Source organism: Ursus maritimus, unplaced genomic scaffold (genome assembly GCF_017311325.1).
Source record: "Ursus maritimus isolate PB19 unplaced genomic scaffold, ASM1731132v1 scaffold_3, whole genome shotgun sequence".
NCBI lineage: Eukaryota > Metazoa > Chordata > Mammalia > Carnivora > Ursidae > Ursus > Ursus maritimus.
The window spans coordinates 19,588,120-19,607,564 of NW_024425563.1; the positions used below are offsets into that span (position 1 = coordinate 19,588,120).

Genomic DNA, 19,445 nt, shown 5'->3' on the forward strand with positions numbered 1-19,445 from the left:
ATGGTTGATTCTTAAGTATTGGTGCCTTCACTTTTTGTTTTTTTTTGAAGATTTAATTAATTTATTTAGAGAGAGTAGTGAAACAGTAATATGCCATGAGCTGAGAACTGATGAGAGAGAGGTTTTAATGGACACCTCCTTATTGCTTTGAAGTACTAGGAAGAAAAATACCTAACTTGTACGTAGATATACCTTTGAGACTTAATGCACGCCAGTGTTGTCCTACGGCCACAAGTAATTATTAAGTACTTGAAGGTGTTTTGTCTTAATTGAGTTCTTCTCTACGTATAAAATACAGATTTCAGACTCAGTGTGAAAAAAAGAATATAAAACGCCTCTTTAATTTATAAAAATATCTCTTTAATTGTATTGATTATTTGTGAAAATAATTATTTTGAATGTATTCAGCTAAATAAAATACATTGTTCAAATTAATTTGACCTTGGTCTTTTTACCTTTTTAACGTGGCTTTTAGAAAATTTTAAATTATATTTGTGAATTTCATTATATTTCTTTTAGTCGGTGTTATGCTAACATTTTATTTAAACAGTGCATTTGCATAAAAATGGCAACATCACAAAATTGAGAAAAACTCAGCCAGGTACCCCTTCTCTTCCCTGAGTGGTAACCATCATTAACAATTTCTTGTGCATTCTTCCTGCCATTTTTCTAAGCATACTGTGCTGCTCTTAAGTACTTTTTAAAAGAGAATATTCATAAAAGCTACTGTAATTTAATATAGATTTTTGGATTAAGGTGGATAAAAAGTGCCAAGTGAATATCTATCTGCCTTTTTGTCTCAGTTATTCACACTTGAGGGAAGTCTAATTACTGAATCTGTGTTCCCTTAAAGAGACGCCATCATTACCTGCAGGAGCATCAGGACCAGTGCTTAGGAGGAATTAATTAATTTTCATTGAATTTGTAGCATCAATTTTTTAATATAGTTTAACAGAAAAATGACTCTCACTGATTATGGTGGTAATTAAGATTTTATAGTGAATGAAGACTATTACCTGTCATTGGCCAACTTTTCAAGTTTTCTGCAGTAGACATTTTAAGGCAGTTTTGTTTCTGTTTGTCTCCTTTTGAAATAATTGTTGATATAATTGCTGATCTGGTAAAAACAGAATAGAATTAGCTTAGTAGCATTAGATAAATGTTATGATATAAACGAAGGAATGATACTGTAGTTGATGGTAGAGTCACTGATTTTTTTTTAACATAATGTTTTATACACTGTTCTTTTTTTGTTTTTGTACAGTGTTCTAAGCACATAATAAATGCTCAATAAATACTTTAATGATTAAAACATGTTATATCAAGTTGAATAGTAGAGCATTATTACTTGATAATTTTTCATTTTTCCAAATTGAGAAGATACTTTGTAAACTATCAAAAAATGACATTGATGGAAATATAGATGTTAGAAAATATTTCATCCATATATATGTGTTCATTCTGCTGCTTTTTTATTATATATATATATAACTGTTCATTGTACACTTGAGAAGAATATGCATTCTCTAACTGTTGGGTGTAGGGTTCTATACATGTACATTAGATAACAATTCTGTGTAAGTCTATAGTCTTACTATTTTTTTTTCTTTTATACTGTGTCATCTAGTTTTTGTAAGGGCTGTGTTAAATCTGTGGTAATGGATTTATCAGTTTTGTCTGTACTTCTGATAGTTTTGCTTTATATAGTTTGAGGCTATGTTATTAAGTGCATACAGGTTGAACATTATATCTATTCCTGTTAGAATCTTTTGTTATCATCATGTAGTCATCTTTATCTCTAATGACACTCTTTAACTTAGTCTGTTTTGTCATTATTAATATAGCTGCACCAGCTTTCTTTTGGTAAATGTTCACTAATTACATTTTTTCCATCTTTTTATTTTCAGTCTTTCTGTATTTTAATATTTTGCCGTATCTCCTATAAACAGTATGTAGGTGGATTTTTATAATCTAGTCTATCAATCTGTGACTTAACTAGCAAGTTTAGTCCAAATTACACATATTATGATCACTTATGTATTTAGAATTATTTATGCCACTTTGTGCTTTTTGTCTCTTTTTCCCTCCATTCTCCTGTTATTTTTTGCTTATTTTCTCCCTTTTTTTTCTAGAAGCTAAATGAAGCAGCATAGGAGTTGCCATTGTCTGCACTTTTTATTCTGACAACCACAGTGATAATCCAGGTGAAGGGTTTTGTGCAGGCCCTTCCTGGCTCATTGTAGTTGCTCAGTAAATGTTACATAGATTTTTCTTTGTTGACTCACATTGGTGTAATGCTTTGGGTATGACCTAGTGCTTAGCAGTGTAATTTAATTTGATTCTACAACGGTCATTCGACATAAGGTGCTACTATTTCCATCTTCTTGTGAGAAAAACCAGCAGCTCAGAGAGGTGGTATTGATAAATTCAGTATGACAGAGTTGAGTTTTAAACTCAGATGTTCTAATTCTGATGTTTTAGTAATTATTGACATGGCTGTTGTGAACTGTGAATACAGATAAATATTGGAAACTGAGTCTTATTTTCATCCTTTGAATAGTGTTTTATTTTAAAAGCGCAATAATATTAACATTCCAGTTAGTACTTTACAGTCCTTTCTTCACAGTTCTGTCATTTTGGGTATTCACCGATTTCGTTCTTGTTGCTCTTTATATGCTTAGTTTTAACACATAGGATTGTTTGCAAATAAGTCCAATAATGTGTGTATTACATTGACACATTGAACCAATGTCACTGTGTGATCCTTTCGATTAGGTACTTAACCTTTCTAGAAGATTAGGAGATAAGTTATGTGATCCGAAATTAATACTTTATAGTTTCACACATTTTTAAAAAGAGGAATAGTCAAATTGACATGTTGATGCAGTTGGCAGATTGGATTCTTAATGTATTTGAATGCGGACTACCCAATGTTACGTTTGCGATAACCCTCCTTTTTCCACCTCTTGGCACAGACATGTGAGCTCCTAGTAATTTAAAAATTCTGATGAATGACACTTGATAAACGGTGTGATGTTGTGAATACTGATAAGTGCTAGAAATTCAGTTGGCGAAGCATCAATTTCACACCTGAGACCCCAGCTCAAAGTTTAGGTTAAAGGTTTGCCTGGAGTCCGTAGTCTTTTTCTCAGGTCCCCTGATAAATGCAGTGATTCCAAACCACATTTTTCTTCTGCATCAAATCCAGGCAGCACTCTGAATCATTAAATATTAAACCTTATATTCAAGAACATTATTCACTCATTAATATTGCATTGCGGCCTAAACTGCATTGTTCAAAACATTTTAGGATGTTATGCAAGTCTGTCAAAATATATTAACAAACTTAGTCATGTTGAACTAAGCAAAAAAATGACAAACTGTTTGCACCACAAACGTGTTGCAGTTGAATTTTTGTACAATGTAAGCATTTTGAGTTGGGATATTTGGAAATCACTGTAAAGATAAAATGGATGGCAGTAGCAGCCAGATGGAATGAATTTTCATCTTTCACGTAACATCTGCTATATATCTTAATGAAATTTATAGTTCTCCCTGAAATTTTTCTTCCTTGACAGTATTTATTTATCTTTAAAATTATTCTAACTAGGACTTGAATATGAGTTAGTACAATTCTAGCTGCTTATAAAACTGAAGTATCTAATTCAGGGACCATTTTTCAAATCTCCATGAAGGCTATCATCACTGCAGAATCGAAGCTAGTTAGGCCTCCTGTGAACTGTGGAGTAACTGGGACACTTTTGATATTCGGCAGAGTGTAAGAGAGTGATCGAGTTCAAGCCTTGGTCTCTGTGACCAAATTTGTTCTGGATTGCTGTGAACGCATCTGGTTTCTTGCTGCTTTTCACAACCCTGTTAGTTACAGTGAGAAGCCATAAAATTCTTCCCATGAAGGAAAATGATAGAGGCATTTTTGTGTCTAAAATTGTTCCTTCTTTAAAAAAAAAAAAAGGAAAATAAATCCTTTTTCTGGTGCAATAAGGAAAAGCCAAGTAGTAAAAGGTGTGAAAATACTCAGTTGATGAGATACATTGTTTTTTGTGCAGTGGCAATACCACATTTTATGAGCTTTATCTGAAGTATGATTACATTGATTATATTATACGTTAGGGTTATTGACATTTAATGGGTTAGAATTTAATGAGGGAGCTCAGTAAGAGAGTGCAGGTTGATTTTAAAACATCCTTGATTACTTAAATATTTTTGAACAGGGTATGAATTAATTTTCCTGTGATACTTGGATCAGAAACCTTGTAAGTAGCCCATGGGCTCATCTTGAACACCTACAGCTGTTATTTCAAAAATGATAGAAATGGGTATTGTGAAGTAAATAATGAAGGTGGCTTAGTGAATTCCTGCTGGCTGAGAGCTAAATTATTCATTTTGTTAGTTTAGCTAACATGGTTCGTGCTGCGTGGGATTGGAGCACTGTGTCAGTGACTAATATTGCATAATTAAAAAGCCTTAGTTCCTCAGGCCAATAATACAGCTGAAATTTAGAAATGGTTGTTAACATCGTGGAAGTACAGTTTTATTTGTATAAGTAGATGTGGTTTACCTAATCATTTTGAAGTTTTTACGTTATTAAACATTTTTGTATAACACGTAGGCAGTGTGCCCAGGATGTTTTTAACTGCAGTTCATCTCGCAGTTCCTTCCCCTTGCTTTGCTCACCACCCACAGTGTTTTTCTTCTGGATAGGCTGCTCGGGAGTCAATGGTCTGGCTTAAAAGCCTGATGTGCACACTCCCTCCTCACTGCACCCTTGCAGGTGCTTTTCTCACTTAGAATTGTGGTGCAGATCGGGGCGCCTGGGTGGCGCAGTCGTTAAAGCGTCTGCCTTCGGCTCAGGGCGTGATCCTGGCGTACCGGGATCGAGTCCCACATCAGGCTCCTCTGCTATGAGCCTGCTTCTTCCTCTCCCACTCCCCCTGCTGTGTTCCCTCTCTCGCTGGCTGTCTCTCTCTGTCAAATAAATAAATAAAATCTTTAAAAAAAAAAAAAAAAAAAAAAAAGAATTGTGGTGCAGATCAGTGAAGGGGCTTGGGAGAATCATCACCTCTCTAACGACTAAATTTGAGGGACCGCGTATTAACGCATTACCTTTGCAGTCTTGGTAGCTCTGAAGAGTGGCCTCTTCGAATTTCTGTGTTCTGTTACACATGGTCTTTTGTAGTCATCATCAGTGTGGCTGTAATCTTTAGTTTATGCTTCTTCACTTAATGTCACTTTATATGCAGATTATACCTTTGGAATAGTGCTGTAGCAGGATTTCTCAACCTCGGGCGCCTGTGAGTGGGAGGAGAAAGAGTGGAAGCACGTTCTGGATCATCTGTTAGCCACTTGTTGCCACATAGTATCACTGCCTGTGTTCACTTTTGTGGTTGCATTATGGCCAAATGACAAAAATGCAAGGCTTTGTCAGGGGAGGGAAGAAAGACTAGATGTGTACGTTAATGTAATTGAATCTGAGCACCAGACATTTTACTTTGGGGTTTTTAAGCGTGTTGGTTCCCACCATCAAGATCATGTAGTATAGTAACGAGCATATGGTTTTTAGAGTCAGAAATCTAGAATAGAAATCTTACCATGTCCTTTCGTGATTTTGAGCAATGTATTTAACTTCTCTCCACTTTGGTTTCTTTAGCTCGGAAAGGTGAATAACTCCTACTCTGTGGGATTTTTGTGAGGATTAAATGAAATAATGTACATAAAACACCTGTTAAAATACCTGGCACAAGGAGGTACTCCCTAAATGATAGCTATTATAATATTATTAGTTGAATATTATGCATATTTTTTCATTTAAATGGCATAAGTTGTATGTAAAAATCTTTAGTACTCAAAATAACAAATGAAATGGACTACAGAGTGAAAGGACCACATGGGTCCGAATGCCTTTTGTTAGAGCAAATTGGAATTGTGTTCTGGTAAACTCCTTAGCAGCAAGGCCTAGATGTCCTGCTCTGTCTCCTGCAGGTTGATTCCTTGTTCCTACATTAGGGTCCACAGATTGAATTTGCAAAAAAAAGTACTTTTTAATGCATTTTCATTTCAGGCGGCTCCATTTGTTTCGTTCATTGTTATCTTTGATGTGAATTCTGAATGGTAATAATTCTTATTTCTTAAGAGTATGTCTGTGATTTTACTTTTGAATCAGAGATGGAAAATATCGAGTGAGGGAATGAACATGAACCCTAGAATGACAGTAAAGAATTTCACATTTTTGGCTCTTGTGATAATCTTTCTGCTCTATCATGTTCTGTTTAAAGGTGAAAATTAAATGAAATCCAGTATACTGCTTGGTGTGGTTTTCAGATTAATGTGTTCTTACTAGAATTTGTTTTTTCTTTCGCATGATTTCGTAGGGAATACTAGAAATAAAACATCTGCCCAAGAATGAGTTGTTAGCTGATGAATAGTGTCAGAGAGGCATGCAAATTGGTTGCTGTTATCTAGGGAGAACGCGTTGTGGAGCGGGCATGGTGGGTGCTGATGTTGTCTGTTGTGCTCGCTGTGCAGACCAAGGTGACTTGTAACGGAAAGATGAGCTTGGTCTAAGGGAAAAGGCCCCTTCAGCTCTTGATGTTTCTTTTGAGGTTACAGAGCAGTTGAGTTGAAGAATATAGGGCCATCTTTATTCACATGTGAGGTGGATGGATATTCTTTTCTGAGGCCTGTGTTTAACTAGCTAATAATAATTGTGGCTGTGCTCAGTGATGTAAAATTTGATTCTCAAGAGGCTGTTTATCCTTTTGTTGTAGTGGGTTTCCATTAGTTTTTTGAGAACAGAATTGGTCTTGCAGCATATACGCCTTTGGTGGAGGGTGGGGGGGGGGTTGTCTTTCTGTTTCACATACAACTTCATTAGGCTCTTCAGCTTTCCAAAGAGGATGTCACTCTTCTCTCAGGCTGACCTTTGCGGCAATTGGCTGTGCATCTCACCAGGATTATAGAATAGGTGCTTGCCGTGGAATTTAATCTTGAACTTACTACTGTGCAATATTTAATCAAAGCAGTGCTCTGCAATATAGGCATTCTGTCTATTCCTTGATTCCCTAAGACCTGTCCTTCAATTATGCTTGATTATTATTAGCTGCAGAACTGGGCCATGCTGTTCTGTCCTTATGTGAAATTGTTCTTACTCGGTTGTGTAGGTGTTAATCGTTTGTTTTCACCATGCATATATTACATATTATATATAAATATATATAAAATATACATATTATATGTATGATGACTTCATAGTGTTTATAGTACAGGGGAGCTGTGTTACACCCCAAGGTTTCTTTTTAGGAAAATGCAGCTTATAGTGAAAAGGCGATATGGGGGATTATTTCCATAAGAATTCATTTACAGTGCCCTGGATTGTTTCATCCAGTTCTTTTAATCAGTTAACTCTGCCCTAAAATGGTTTAACAAACCCTTTAGTGTTACAAAAGAATAAAAATACAAGAGAAATGTTAAAAGTGGAAAGCATTTTAGGGAGTTGGAGACTTGAAAGCATCTAAAGCATCTCCACTGTCCTCCCATTTCAATTTCAGTCTCATTCCCAGCTGCCACTGGTTAGAAGAGCATGTGATGGATGAGTGGGAGCCAGTGGCTAGTGTGGGCAGAACGCAAGGATCACCAGAATTGGCCCCGGTCTGTCTGAATGCTTCTCCGAGAACATGGTTTCCATGTCCCTGTCAACATGTCTGGGAGAGAGATGGGAACAGTGAGACTTTCTCTCGGTTCCCTTGACAGGGGGCCTGAAAACTTCTCAGCTGGTCATATACCACTGGGCCCGAGGGCAGAGACTGCCTAGTCTCCCACCATTGACCAGGTACGTCTGCTGAACACAGCCCAGCAGCTGGGCCTGTGCCCTGGTGAGTGGGCGGATGAAAAGAAGGCCCATGCTGGACACCGCAGCCAGACAGAGAGACAAATGAAAGGAGCACTCCGAAAAGGTGCTTCCAGGGAGAACTGTTGGAATATTTCAGTGGCACTTTTGATGTTTGCGGCATTGGCAACTCTTGCGACCTGACTGTAAGATACACTGATTTTAAGGTGCATCTTGATTTTGTAGATATTGAAGGGTGGGGAAGATAACTCCATGCATGTTGTAACTGATGAAAGAGACTAACTTGTAGATGGAGATAAGTGGAAGAGAGAGAGGAACAGTGGTAATTCGATGGTATGAAACATTTCCCTGAGCTGAAGACAGTCTGGAGTCTGCACGTTGAAGGGCCTCTCTGTTTAGGAGGGTTGATGAGAGCAGATGCACGCCGACTCATAGACGCTAAAATTTTTCAACTCTAGCGATAAAGAGAAAATCCTATAAGCTTCCTGACAGAAAGAACCACTAGTTTATAAAGGAAATGGGATCAGTCTGGTTTAGGCTTTTCTTCTGCCAACCTGTAAGCTAGAAGGTGGAATGACTGTCGGGATTCCTGAGAAAAAAAGGCTGCAACTCCCAAATTCTGTATTGAGCTCTTATTTACCTGTCAGGTGAAAAAAGGACCTATGGGCACGCGAGGATTTTGAGAATTTATTATTCTCGAAATATTATTATGGCTAGCAGCCAGAATCCATTGAGGAGACAAAACTCATCAGTTGCTTTTACAGAGAGGATTTAATATAAGAATTGTTAATGAAGTATTTAAGAGCTGAAAAGGCAGGAAAACCCCCACAACACAAAAGAGCCCTAAGGCAGTGCTGTTTATATAGATGGCTCACATTATATTTCTATTAATTAAAATTGGTCTAGTAGTCAGGTCAAAAAAAGTACAAAGAAATAGGTGAAAATTATTCTAAGATATATTATTTCCGCCAGTATATCCAAAATATCATCATTTTAACATTGAATTTATTAATGTACATACCACATTCTTGTTTTCATACCAAGTATTACAAATCCAAGTGTGGACTTTATCCTGACAGCACGTCTCAGTTTGCAGTAGCTACATCTCCGTGGCTACTGGTGACTGTATTGGACAGCGCGGCTTGCAGGTGTCCCAGAGGGAGCCCTGGTGGGAAGCAGAGGCAGCTGGTAAAACACTGAACCTGCAGGAGGGGTTCTATCAACTGCTGCTCAGCCTTAGAGGAGGAGATGCCTCCTGGCTGTTGGCGCTGCTGTCTATCTCTGAGCTTGGAGGAGAGGCTGGTGTGTCCGGGACTCAGATTTTGAGGAGCATCCCGGTAGGGAGGGCTCGCGTCTCGGGAGTGGCTGCAGTGAGGTTGATTTTGCAAGTGTGGGCAAACTGGATTAGATAGTGAGGCCCGCATGATGCTGAAAGGTGTATACAGCAAATGGCAGAGTGCCTTTTTTCTCTCCCCAGCCTTGCCGTCTCCCTCTGGCACCCTCTTTTGGCAGAGCCTAAGAGGGACCCAGCTGCAGAGCAGAAGTGTGGTTTAGAGACTCTCAGCTCCCACATCACAAAAGCAGAGGATGGAAGAAGGGTGTGAAGCTGAGAGTCATCGATAAATATCTCATGTAGTAGACTGTCTTAGGAAAAGACTTAAAAAGAGAATTCTTAACCAAATTACAAATTCATTACAACAGATCTCAATGTAGGGAGCAGTGTTTGCACGGTGTGCCTGAGTGGTAGACGGGTACATCTAATAAAGGTGTACTATTCATATGGATTCTTGAAATTGGAGAGAAAGCCTTGAAGAGAAAGTCCAAGAATTGTATGAATTTGATAGCACTGAGCTCTTAGCTAAGAGTTGGGTTGTGGGGAAAAGTCAGTGTATTCAAATGATTTCATCTTACTGAGTTTGCAGAGGGTAGTGGTTGAGAAAATAGTAGGAATTGTGTTTTTAAACAATAGCAGGGGGGAAAATGTGTCTGTGAGGGGAAAGGAATGACCACTAGTTGCACAGAAAAATGCACTGTAGATCTTTTTGAGAGGGGAAGAGAATGTGTAGTAATTTGATACAACTGGGAAAACAAGGAAGGGGAAAAAAAGATAACAACAAAGTAATATTAATAATAAACATAATAAAAAATGGAAGAAATAAAGGTAAGTGTATTATTATACTCTTAATAATTGTGGCTGGCCACATTGTCCATTTAAAGATCAAGGCTGCCAGATTGTGTTAACACACAGACATACCCACCCACCCAGGAGCTATGCAGTGTATGACGTACACTTAAAGTAGTCTGTTTTAACCTTAATAAATGAAGGTTAAAAATTAATGGGTTGGCAAAACTGTACCAAACAAACAAAATATGAGAAAAGGTACAATTCAGGGTTATAAGGACTAACCAGAATAAAGAAACACGATTATATAATGATAACAAGCACAGCTTACAAAAACAGCTGTCATTAACCTTTATGCATCAATCAAATTAGCAGCTTGGTATATGAAGCAAAAACAGTTAGAAATTCGAAGACTACTTGATTGAAAAAAGAAAAATAAAGGACTTCGTGTAATCATTCTTTCCTTAAAAATGTTTACTCTGGGCTTGATGGAGGAATCTGCTAAGCTTTAACATGAAAGCATCTCTCATAAAAGAGGTGGATTGAGTTAGGTGGTGTGTGTATCTGTGCATTCCAGAAGCATAATGCCAGTGGAGGGTGAGAGGTTGCAGTTTGGTTCCAGCTTGAAAGTTCTTTGAAATAGAAAACAAGTATTGATTCTTTTTCCTCTGCAAGTCTTAGACTGGGGAATGGTAATGTCTCTCTCTCTCTGGCCAGAAGTTTTCCCAGACTTACCAACTTAACAAGGGCATAATTTCAAAAAGTGTGTCCTGGCAAGGTGTGTCTTTTATGAAGAAGAAGCATAAATGCAAATCACTGTAAAGGACTTGATGCATGTTTTGTATACTTAAGGATAGTGAGAAGCTGTCGTTTCTTCATAGCTGAGTCCTCTTTACGAGGCCCCCCGCCCCGCCCCGTATCTTAGGTCACTGAACCAGGGAGGTCATAGTTTTCTGTCCTAGGAGGAAGCCGGCTCACATTGTCACATGTCCTTGGCTCAAGCTGTGTCCCATGTGGGCCAATGAGAGGAATTTGCTCCAGGGATGCCTGCATTTGTCCCCTCGTCCCTTTCTCCTCCAGCTGACTCCGTGGCTGTCCTCCTCCAGCATTTTAGTACATAAACACCTGCAGCACCCACAAAAAGAATGTTGGGGGGGAGGGGTGTAGATACTTTCTAGACAACAGCTTTCTAGACAAGTAACAGGTCATGCAAGGTTATTTCTTCCTCCTACTTCTATGAACAGTTGGTTTTCAAGCCCTACTGATATCCACAATTTCATAGTGTCTCTGTCTCTCCACTCTGACCATTGTCCAGTTGTAGTTTGACTATTGTGACGATTGATGTGTTCTTTAAAATAAAAAGTTGATTATTTTGGTTTAAGATGCCTCTAAATATTCAGCTGAAGCCAGATAAAGAAGTGGCTGTAGGTCCTTCTAGGAGAGGGAAGGCAGAGGTGCTTCAGGGTGTCGTGTCAGTTCCTCCGGGGGAGTTTAATTGTGAATTTCCAAGGGACAGGGAGGTGCATGAGTCTCGGATATGGTGACATCAACTTGAGAATAAAATCAGAATTCTTTTCCAAAAAAATTCAGAATTCTTTTCAAATGTAAATGTATTTTTCACTGTAGTAGGAGAATGTATTTGGTAAGAAAATGGTATCAGAAACCAGGACAGGTAGAACTTTTTCCCTAGTGAGAATTGAAGTAGGGACTCTGGGTACAAAATAATATGTGATATGGGATGGGAGACAATCATCTGAGGGTGGGGGGGATGAAAACCAGTTAGGATTATGGCTCTGGGTAATCCCCAATAAAAGTTGTGGGCTTCCAGTTACAGGCTGTTTTCCTTCCAGCATCATTTTGAAGCTATGCAGGAAAATGCCCAGACTATGACTAAATTTGAATGTAAGCTAAAATCACTTTTAAAAAATATGTTTGTGCAAAGGAAGGAAACCTTGATTGTTAAATTCTGAATGACATTTTAAAGGATATTTATATAGAAACATAGATGACAAAAATAAATGTCCTCTAGGTTATATTCAGAGCCAGGTCATAATGCTGGTTAAATAATACTGTTTTCCTATATGGTTTGCTAGATTGCAGTCCTTCAACTTTCCAAGACAGCGCCATTTATTGCTAAATTACCATTATATAAAGAATACCTATGTTCTGTAATATTGAACTACACTCATACTCTGTATTCATTCTTTCAGAAATATTTATTGAATGCCTGCCAAGAGCCAGGCGCTATTTAACTTACATATGTTTTGGTTTTGCATAACTTCTCTCTGTCTGCACTTCCTAATCCAAAATATAATAGTCGATTCCATAGGGTTGTTGTGAGTTACACCTTATAAGCGCCTAGACCTGTGCCTGGCCCAAAAGTCAGCATTATTAAATACTAACTCTTTATCTGTTGTACAGAGAGGTATTATATATAGATACATATAAATGTTACATATAGACACATAGCTATTATATATGACTGTAACATGGCTATATTAATGTACCTTCATCTTTATGTGTGTATTTTGGAACCTCAATGCACAAACGTTCCTTCCAGTACTTGAAATAATTTGAGCAAAGTGTTCAGCTTGCTATGTACTTTTATTTTCATAAAATCTTACTAATAAAAAGTTGTATACTTGTTCCATCATTATTTTTAATAGTCTAATAGTTTGTTGAATTACCCAGCTCAGCTTTTTTGTTTAAAAAATGAATAGTAAACAGTATTTTGAATGCTGGTTCAGCATGTTCTGACAAAGTATGATGCATTAAAAAAAAATTCATCGTTAGCATTAGAAATGACCTTTGAGGTTGTAGTCGCTCATTTTTCTCTTCCAGTGTTTGAAACAGTCTTTCTGAGTCAAGTGCATTGCAATAGTTTGCAGATATTGTCTGTGTAAAACGGTCACAGTTCAGTTGTAGATAAATCATTTCATCAGCTCACTTTATCTCTAACAATCTTCATTTCCCGTTTATTCTCACCCATTATCTGAGGTTCTTGTCATCTTTCCTCAGTAATATAATGGCCTTATACATTAAATTATAAAGTAATTTTCTTAGCTAGAATTGTATAGAATTACTTATGTGTCAGCCTCCATGAAGATAAATCTGAGTGTTTGTGAATGGCCACATAGCAGTGTCCAGGTTCAGAGAAACGGTTCGGGCCCCTGAAAGCCAGCCACTTTTGGGAAAGGACTGGTAATAATTTTGATTTTGGCAAACTCTGACTTGATATAGTGGAAACAAATAAAAAATGAGCTTTAAAAAAATATATGCGATACCAGATTTACAAACTGTCCTTATATGACCACAAAGGTGAGTAATGAAATGGAATCTAATTCCAAGAGGGTTTGACTCTTCAGGAGGTTTAAGAAGCAGAGCTTTGGAAATCAGATCAGGTCGTTTTATGTCTCCCATGTGCTTTTGCACATCCCAGTCTTTCTCCTGTGAAAGAAGGGGGACAGTAATGCCTCCTTCATGGAGGATAATGAGGTTGACTGCATAAAAAATGTGTGCAGCTAAAGCTATCTTTAAAATGCCCTTCCCACTTTCTTGAAATCTTTAGGTTCTTTGGAATAAAATAATATTGGCTGGTTTTTATACAGAAACTGAAACATGTAGGACCAGATTTTAGATATCTATGAAAGCTGAATGTATATGAGGTTTTTTTTCCATTTAAAAGGACATGTTGTAATAATATTCATTATAGGAGATTTGGCTGGTTTTTAGAAATTCGTTTTGCTGGTGTATCTTAAATCTCTCACCTGATTGAGAATATACTGAGAAAAACAGCTAAGTTGCTGGGGCTGGAGGTATAAGGGCAGAGCTGCCTGGTATTTGTTTCATTAAGCTTAGGCAAGCTATCCAATTACTTAATGCAAATAAGAAAAGTTTACACTAAACTCCTACTTCTTTGCTTAAAACTCTAGAGAATTTAAATGAGGAGAGATATGTATTTAAAAGAAGGAGATTTAAATGAAACTTAAATCAGGGGCTTAATGTAGAATAATATTAGACCAGGAGATCTGAAATAATAAGTGGGGAATGCCAATAAATAAAAAAAGGGAATGTATTCTCCAAGATACTTGGTTTGTTTAGTTTTATTTTGAGATAATTCTTAAAACCGGAGTTAATAATCAAAAACCCGTTTTATTTCATGCCTCCTTTTCACCTAATAGGGACCTTCAAAGACGTAAAGTGCTGCTTTCTATTGTCAATGAGCACGTCACTTGCTTGCCTTGTGGAGTGTTTACAAAACAACCCGGCTCTAATGTGTGACTCCACCATTGGGCCAGTAGCACTCTCGCCCGGGAAAGCTGGGTCATCTCATTTGGCTCAAAGAGGAGAAAAATGAGATGATCTTACAGTCACTACCTTACATAGATGGCCTTCGAGTAGAATAGCTCAATGGAATAATCAAAGCCAGGGCCCTGGAGAGGAAGCCCTGAGAAGAATTGGGAGCTTCTGAGAATGCACGCGTTTTTCTTTGCAAAGCATTTGGAAAATGATCTAAATGAATCAGTGAAAGAGGAAAACTTAATTAGAAGACATGTATTGCTGTAAATGAATTTTGTGGAGGAGAGACTTGGGGAAAATAGGAGTACGACAGTTTAGAAATTTTTCATCTGTTGTTTTTACTTCTGAAGTAGAAAGGAAACTTCATTTAGCGATACCATCTATCTGAAACTCTGCCCTCCAAAGTAATATGAAAGGAAGCAAAACTTCTAACATTTTCTAAAATTTTTTTCTAAAATTGAAAAGGCAGTTTTAAGCTTCAGGAACCCTTCCAAGCCTTGCACTAATTTTTATTGATAATTGTGTGTGCGTGTTTGTGTGTGTATATGTGTGTTTACAATGTTCCCTCAGTGACTCTAGGTCTCTCAGCCTTTGGGGTCTGAAACAGCAGGCACACACAGAGCTCTAAAGAAGAGCCTTTCTCAGTAACGCTGGACCTGACTGATGTCTCCTCTAAAACATTTTCTCCTTCCCTGGGTTGCTCAGTTAATATCCTTTAGATTTCAATTCAGATATTGGCTCCCATCCATATAGTTTCAGAGCAACCTCACTTAAAAAAAAAAAAAAAAAAAAAAAAAAAAAAAAAAGAAGTGCATCAGAGTTTAAGCTTCATGAGGATGGGGACTGTGTCTCTTGTGCTCACCATTTTGTTCTCAGTAATCAGAATAATGTCTGGCACCCAGTTATATTGAATGAATTTGTGAATCCCATTTGTTCTTACCTAGTTCATAGTTTTTATCAAGTAGTGGGAAAGTCTAAGGATGAGACGAGAAATATAAGTGCCCATTGAGTGAAAATGATAAAATTTAGAGATAGTACTCCTTTGTTTCATTTATCTTCTGCCACCAACTTTCTCAAGAGTTTTTATGGGGTGGAGAATAATGTATTTAATGAATGGTGTTTGTAAAACTTTTACCTGCAAGGGACTTTAGAATTATAGAGTTCAACCATCATATTGTAAAGCTGAGAAAACAGATTTATTAGATTGCACGTCTAAGTTGCTGATAAATGAAAAAAATTTATTACCTATCCCATATATATATTATGGGATATACATATATATATATTGTGTATATACATATATTGTGTGTGTATGTGTATATATATGTATTGTGTATGTGTGTATATATATCTGTATGTGTGTGTGTGTGTGTATTTAGGCATGTGCTCCTTTGTTTCTTTCCCACTTGCCTAAAAATTTAGGTGGAAAAGAAACAAATGAGCATATGAAGGGATAGGGCTGCAGGTCGTTGTCAGTTTTTGATTTTGGAAATCCTTGAAGATAAGAAAAATAAAGCAGAACTTCTTATTGGTGAAAACTTGTAAAAAAAAAGATGGAGACGACAGTGTATATAGTCATGATGTATTTAGTGAACTTGGAGATTTTCTGCTTTACAGAAAACTACTGCTTTTTCCATATTCCTGACCTCACAGTGGGTACTATTATTACTACTACTGCTTCACCTAACAGTGTTGAGTGCTTTATGCTAAGTGCTTTGTGTATCTAGAACCCTGTAAGGTAGGTTTTATACCAGTTCATTTTACTGAGAATAACAAGACCCAGGGAGGTTAACTCATGTATTGACTCAGCTAGTATGTGCTAGAAACTTGATTTGGACCCAGGACTCCCAACTCCAAAGTTTGTGCATCTGTACCAAGTATTACAGACTGATAATCTTTTTTTTTTTTATTATAACATTGAAGGCTTTTGTGCTCAAGTTTTTGCTTCTTTTTCATTAACTTGCCAAAACTTTTAGAGTTGATCCCCCTTTAACTCCATTTGTAATTAAAATTGATATCATATGCAAGTAAACTAAATTAGAAAAAATAGGTAGTTATTAGAGAAACAATACTTTAAACTATGATATACCACATGTGGTAGATATGAGAAAATCTAGTTGTATAGAATTCATTTTATGTTAATGAATTAATAATGTGATTTTTATAATAGTTGTATATATGTATGTAAAGTCCCCAGCACAGTGCTTGGCATATAGTAGGTGATCTATGCATGATAGTAATTTTTATTATTTTATTTAGTTTCCACCTGACTTGTAACCTAGGTAATGTCTTTTACTTGCGGGTGATACGCCAGTAAAATGCTTTAACTGCACCGTTTTGTAATCTGATACAGTAACCTCAGCAGTTACCAGCACACTATCCTTATGTGGACCACTTCATTTTTGATGTTATTCTTTTATAGATCTCCAGGATTTATGTGGGCAGAAGTATATTTGGTAATTGAGGGCTGTGGCTCTTACTTCAGTATGCATTAGAATCACCTGGAGGGCTTATTAGAAGGCAGTTGGTGGGGCACTACCCCCACAATTTCTAATTCAGTAGATGTGGGTGGTGTCCGAGTGTTTGCATTTCTAACAGGTTCCCGCGGACGCTGCTGCTGCTGATTTATGTATACTTTTAGCACTGCTGCTCTACAGAAGTGACGAGACTTCTAATTATCAGTGATCTTTTATGATTATACACGTCCACTGAATTACTGTATTGATAGCACTGATGCTGCTGAACTTAACTGTGAAATAATATGGAGGAATTTGGTTTCTGTAAGTGTAATTGTACTTAACTGCTTAAGGAGAAGCTTCTAGAGGTTACTTTTGCATTAGAGAATTTCAAAGTGTAGGTTTTATTGTATTTCTGTTATTCATCTTCATTCAAGACATAAAAACACAGGTTCAATTTTTAGGAATATATTTTACAAGGCGATTTCTGATTATATATTTTTAAAGATTTATTTGTTTGAGAGAGAGAGAATGTGGGGAGGGGCAGAGGGGGAGAATCTTTAAGCAGACCCCTGCTGACTGGGGAGCCCGACTCAGGGCTCGATCCCAGGACCCATGAGATCATGACCTGAGAGTCAGACACTCAACCAACTGAGCCACCCAGTTGCCCCTCCGATTATATTTTTAATTATAATTGATTATAATGAAATTTGGTTGTGATTGATTTCTGAGAATTTCAGAGTATCTGGATGCTGTGGTAATTTAAAAATAGTAACAAGTTTTTATTTTCTTTAGTTCTTTTCAAGAATCTTTTTAAAACTAAAATTTGATAGCTTAGTATTGAATTCAATTTGGTGCTCCTCATTCCCACTTACAAAGTAGATTCCACTCAGAATTTCACTTACACCAACATAGCAATTTTACCTTTTCTTTTTAAAGCATCGCTTGTACCTTTGGGGATATGATGGTATAGAGGGGCTATTCTCTCAAGAGAAGAAAAGGCAATCAGAAAATCTTTGTCCATAAGATTAGACGAAAATGTACTCTCATTCAGTGATTACTGAATGCCTTTATGTGCCAGGCATTATGGTGAAAATCGGTGCCAAAGTAATTTATCTTTTTCATGCGCAATGATGGGGTTTTAGTGGATTGTAACTTAATATGATGTAATTGTGTGATGAGGTTACTGGTAAACCGAGTGCTGTCCGATGCTTCATTAATAGAATTAGTATTGTGTACAGATCTTGGGAGGGGAAGCTCTGCTGTCTTATTTTGTTAGACTATGTCTGCAGTGTTACATTTGGTCTGGGACTAAGGGACAAATTGGAGTCATTCCAGAAGTGAGGATCCCTGCTGTTCAAAGGTCTGGCCATTTTTGCATATGAGGATCATTGGAAAATGGGAGTAATTCATCTGGAGGGAAAACATCTTAATTATGTTTTTAGTTCCTTGCTGTAATATAAGATCCATGAGGACAGGGACCTGTCCTTCTTGTTCAGCACTGTGTCATCAGTGCCTCACGCAAAGGCTGGTGTGTATTCAACAAACAGTTGAATGAGTCAATTTTGAGGGGAAGATGATGGTTACTTTCAAATGTTTGTCTTGTAGGTGGCTTGTTAATTAGACTTACTGCTTGTATCACCAGAGGACAAACGGAGGCACTAGGGATGGAATTTTTAGGTGGGCACATTTCAATTTTACATAAGAAGAACTTCGCAAAACTAGTTAAGCAGTCCTATCAATAACTTTTCAGGGATTTGATTTCTGCTATTTTAATGCTTGGGTAGAGGTTGCATGGGGCCTTACTAGAAAATATACCCGCTTTTAATAAATTATAGGTCAAGGTGATTTCGGCTATTTCTCTTTTTATTTAAGTATTTCATTAAATAATAATCAATAAAATAATTTTTTCTAAGTTAGTCCTTTCTTGCCTTTTCAGACTAAAGCAAGGCAAAGAACTGGACAGAGAGAGGGCTTTTGCTAATGAGCAGTTAACCAGAGCTATTCTTCGAGAGAGGATATCAAGTGAAGAAGAACGAGCCAAGGCAAAGCACCTGGTGAGTATTAAAGATTTAGTAGAAATGTCTTGTCTACAAGGAGATCTCTGATGTTTGGGAAAAGCTAAGCACTCCTTGCCAGCTTTTAGTGTTGACAAAACGCATGTTCTTTCTCTTTGCTTAGATTTTCTTGGTTTTTGCCTTTTACAAGTTGTTGACAATTTGCTGAGATTAACCGTGAAGAATTTTTTAAGGCAGGTAGCTTGAGAATTATTGCTGCGAAGATCAACAGGGAGACAGTGGCACATGCATTTTGCCTGAAGGGATATTGCTTGTTTGCTCTCCCCACCCCCCTTGATTTTGATTTCATTGTATTTGAAACCTTGGGGCAAGCAGCATATCTTGTTTCTCTCCCTGAGTGCAACCACCAGATGTTAGTCTGGGAAGTCTCTGGCTAAGGTGAGTAAGGTTTGATCAATCACTTTCTGTGCTTCAAAAAGGGGAAAATGCAGAGCAAAGGCTTTTGGGAACAGTCTTTTTAAAGGGAGTCCTTTTTTTTTTTTTTTTAAAGAACTATTTAAGAAAATTTTAAAAGCAAAGATTACATAAACATGTTTAAAAATTATTATTAATAGAAGGGAGAGAGGGGCGCCTGGGTGGCACGGTGGTTAAGCGTCTGCCTTCAGCTCAGGGCGTGATCCGGCGTT

General features: G+C 37.2%; 1 protein-coding gene across 2 annotated transcripts in view; it reads left to right on the forward strand.

Annotated features, from left to right (window-relative positions):
* The window catches only part of CHCHD3 (coiled-coil-helix-coiled-coil-helix domain containing 3), a 262,201-nt gene that overhangs the window by 74,419 nt on the left and 168,337 nt on the right, over positions 1-19,445 (forward strand). For both annotated transcript variants that reach the window (XM_040643982.1, XM_008712051.2), the window contains exon 4: positions 18,681-18,798. In XM_040643982.1, coding sequence (XP_040499916.1) covers positions 18,681-18,798 — 118 coding nt within the window. The remainder of the gene's footprint in view (positions 1-18,680; positions 18,799-19,445) is intronic.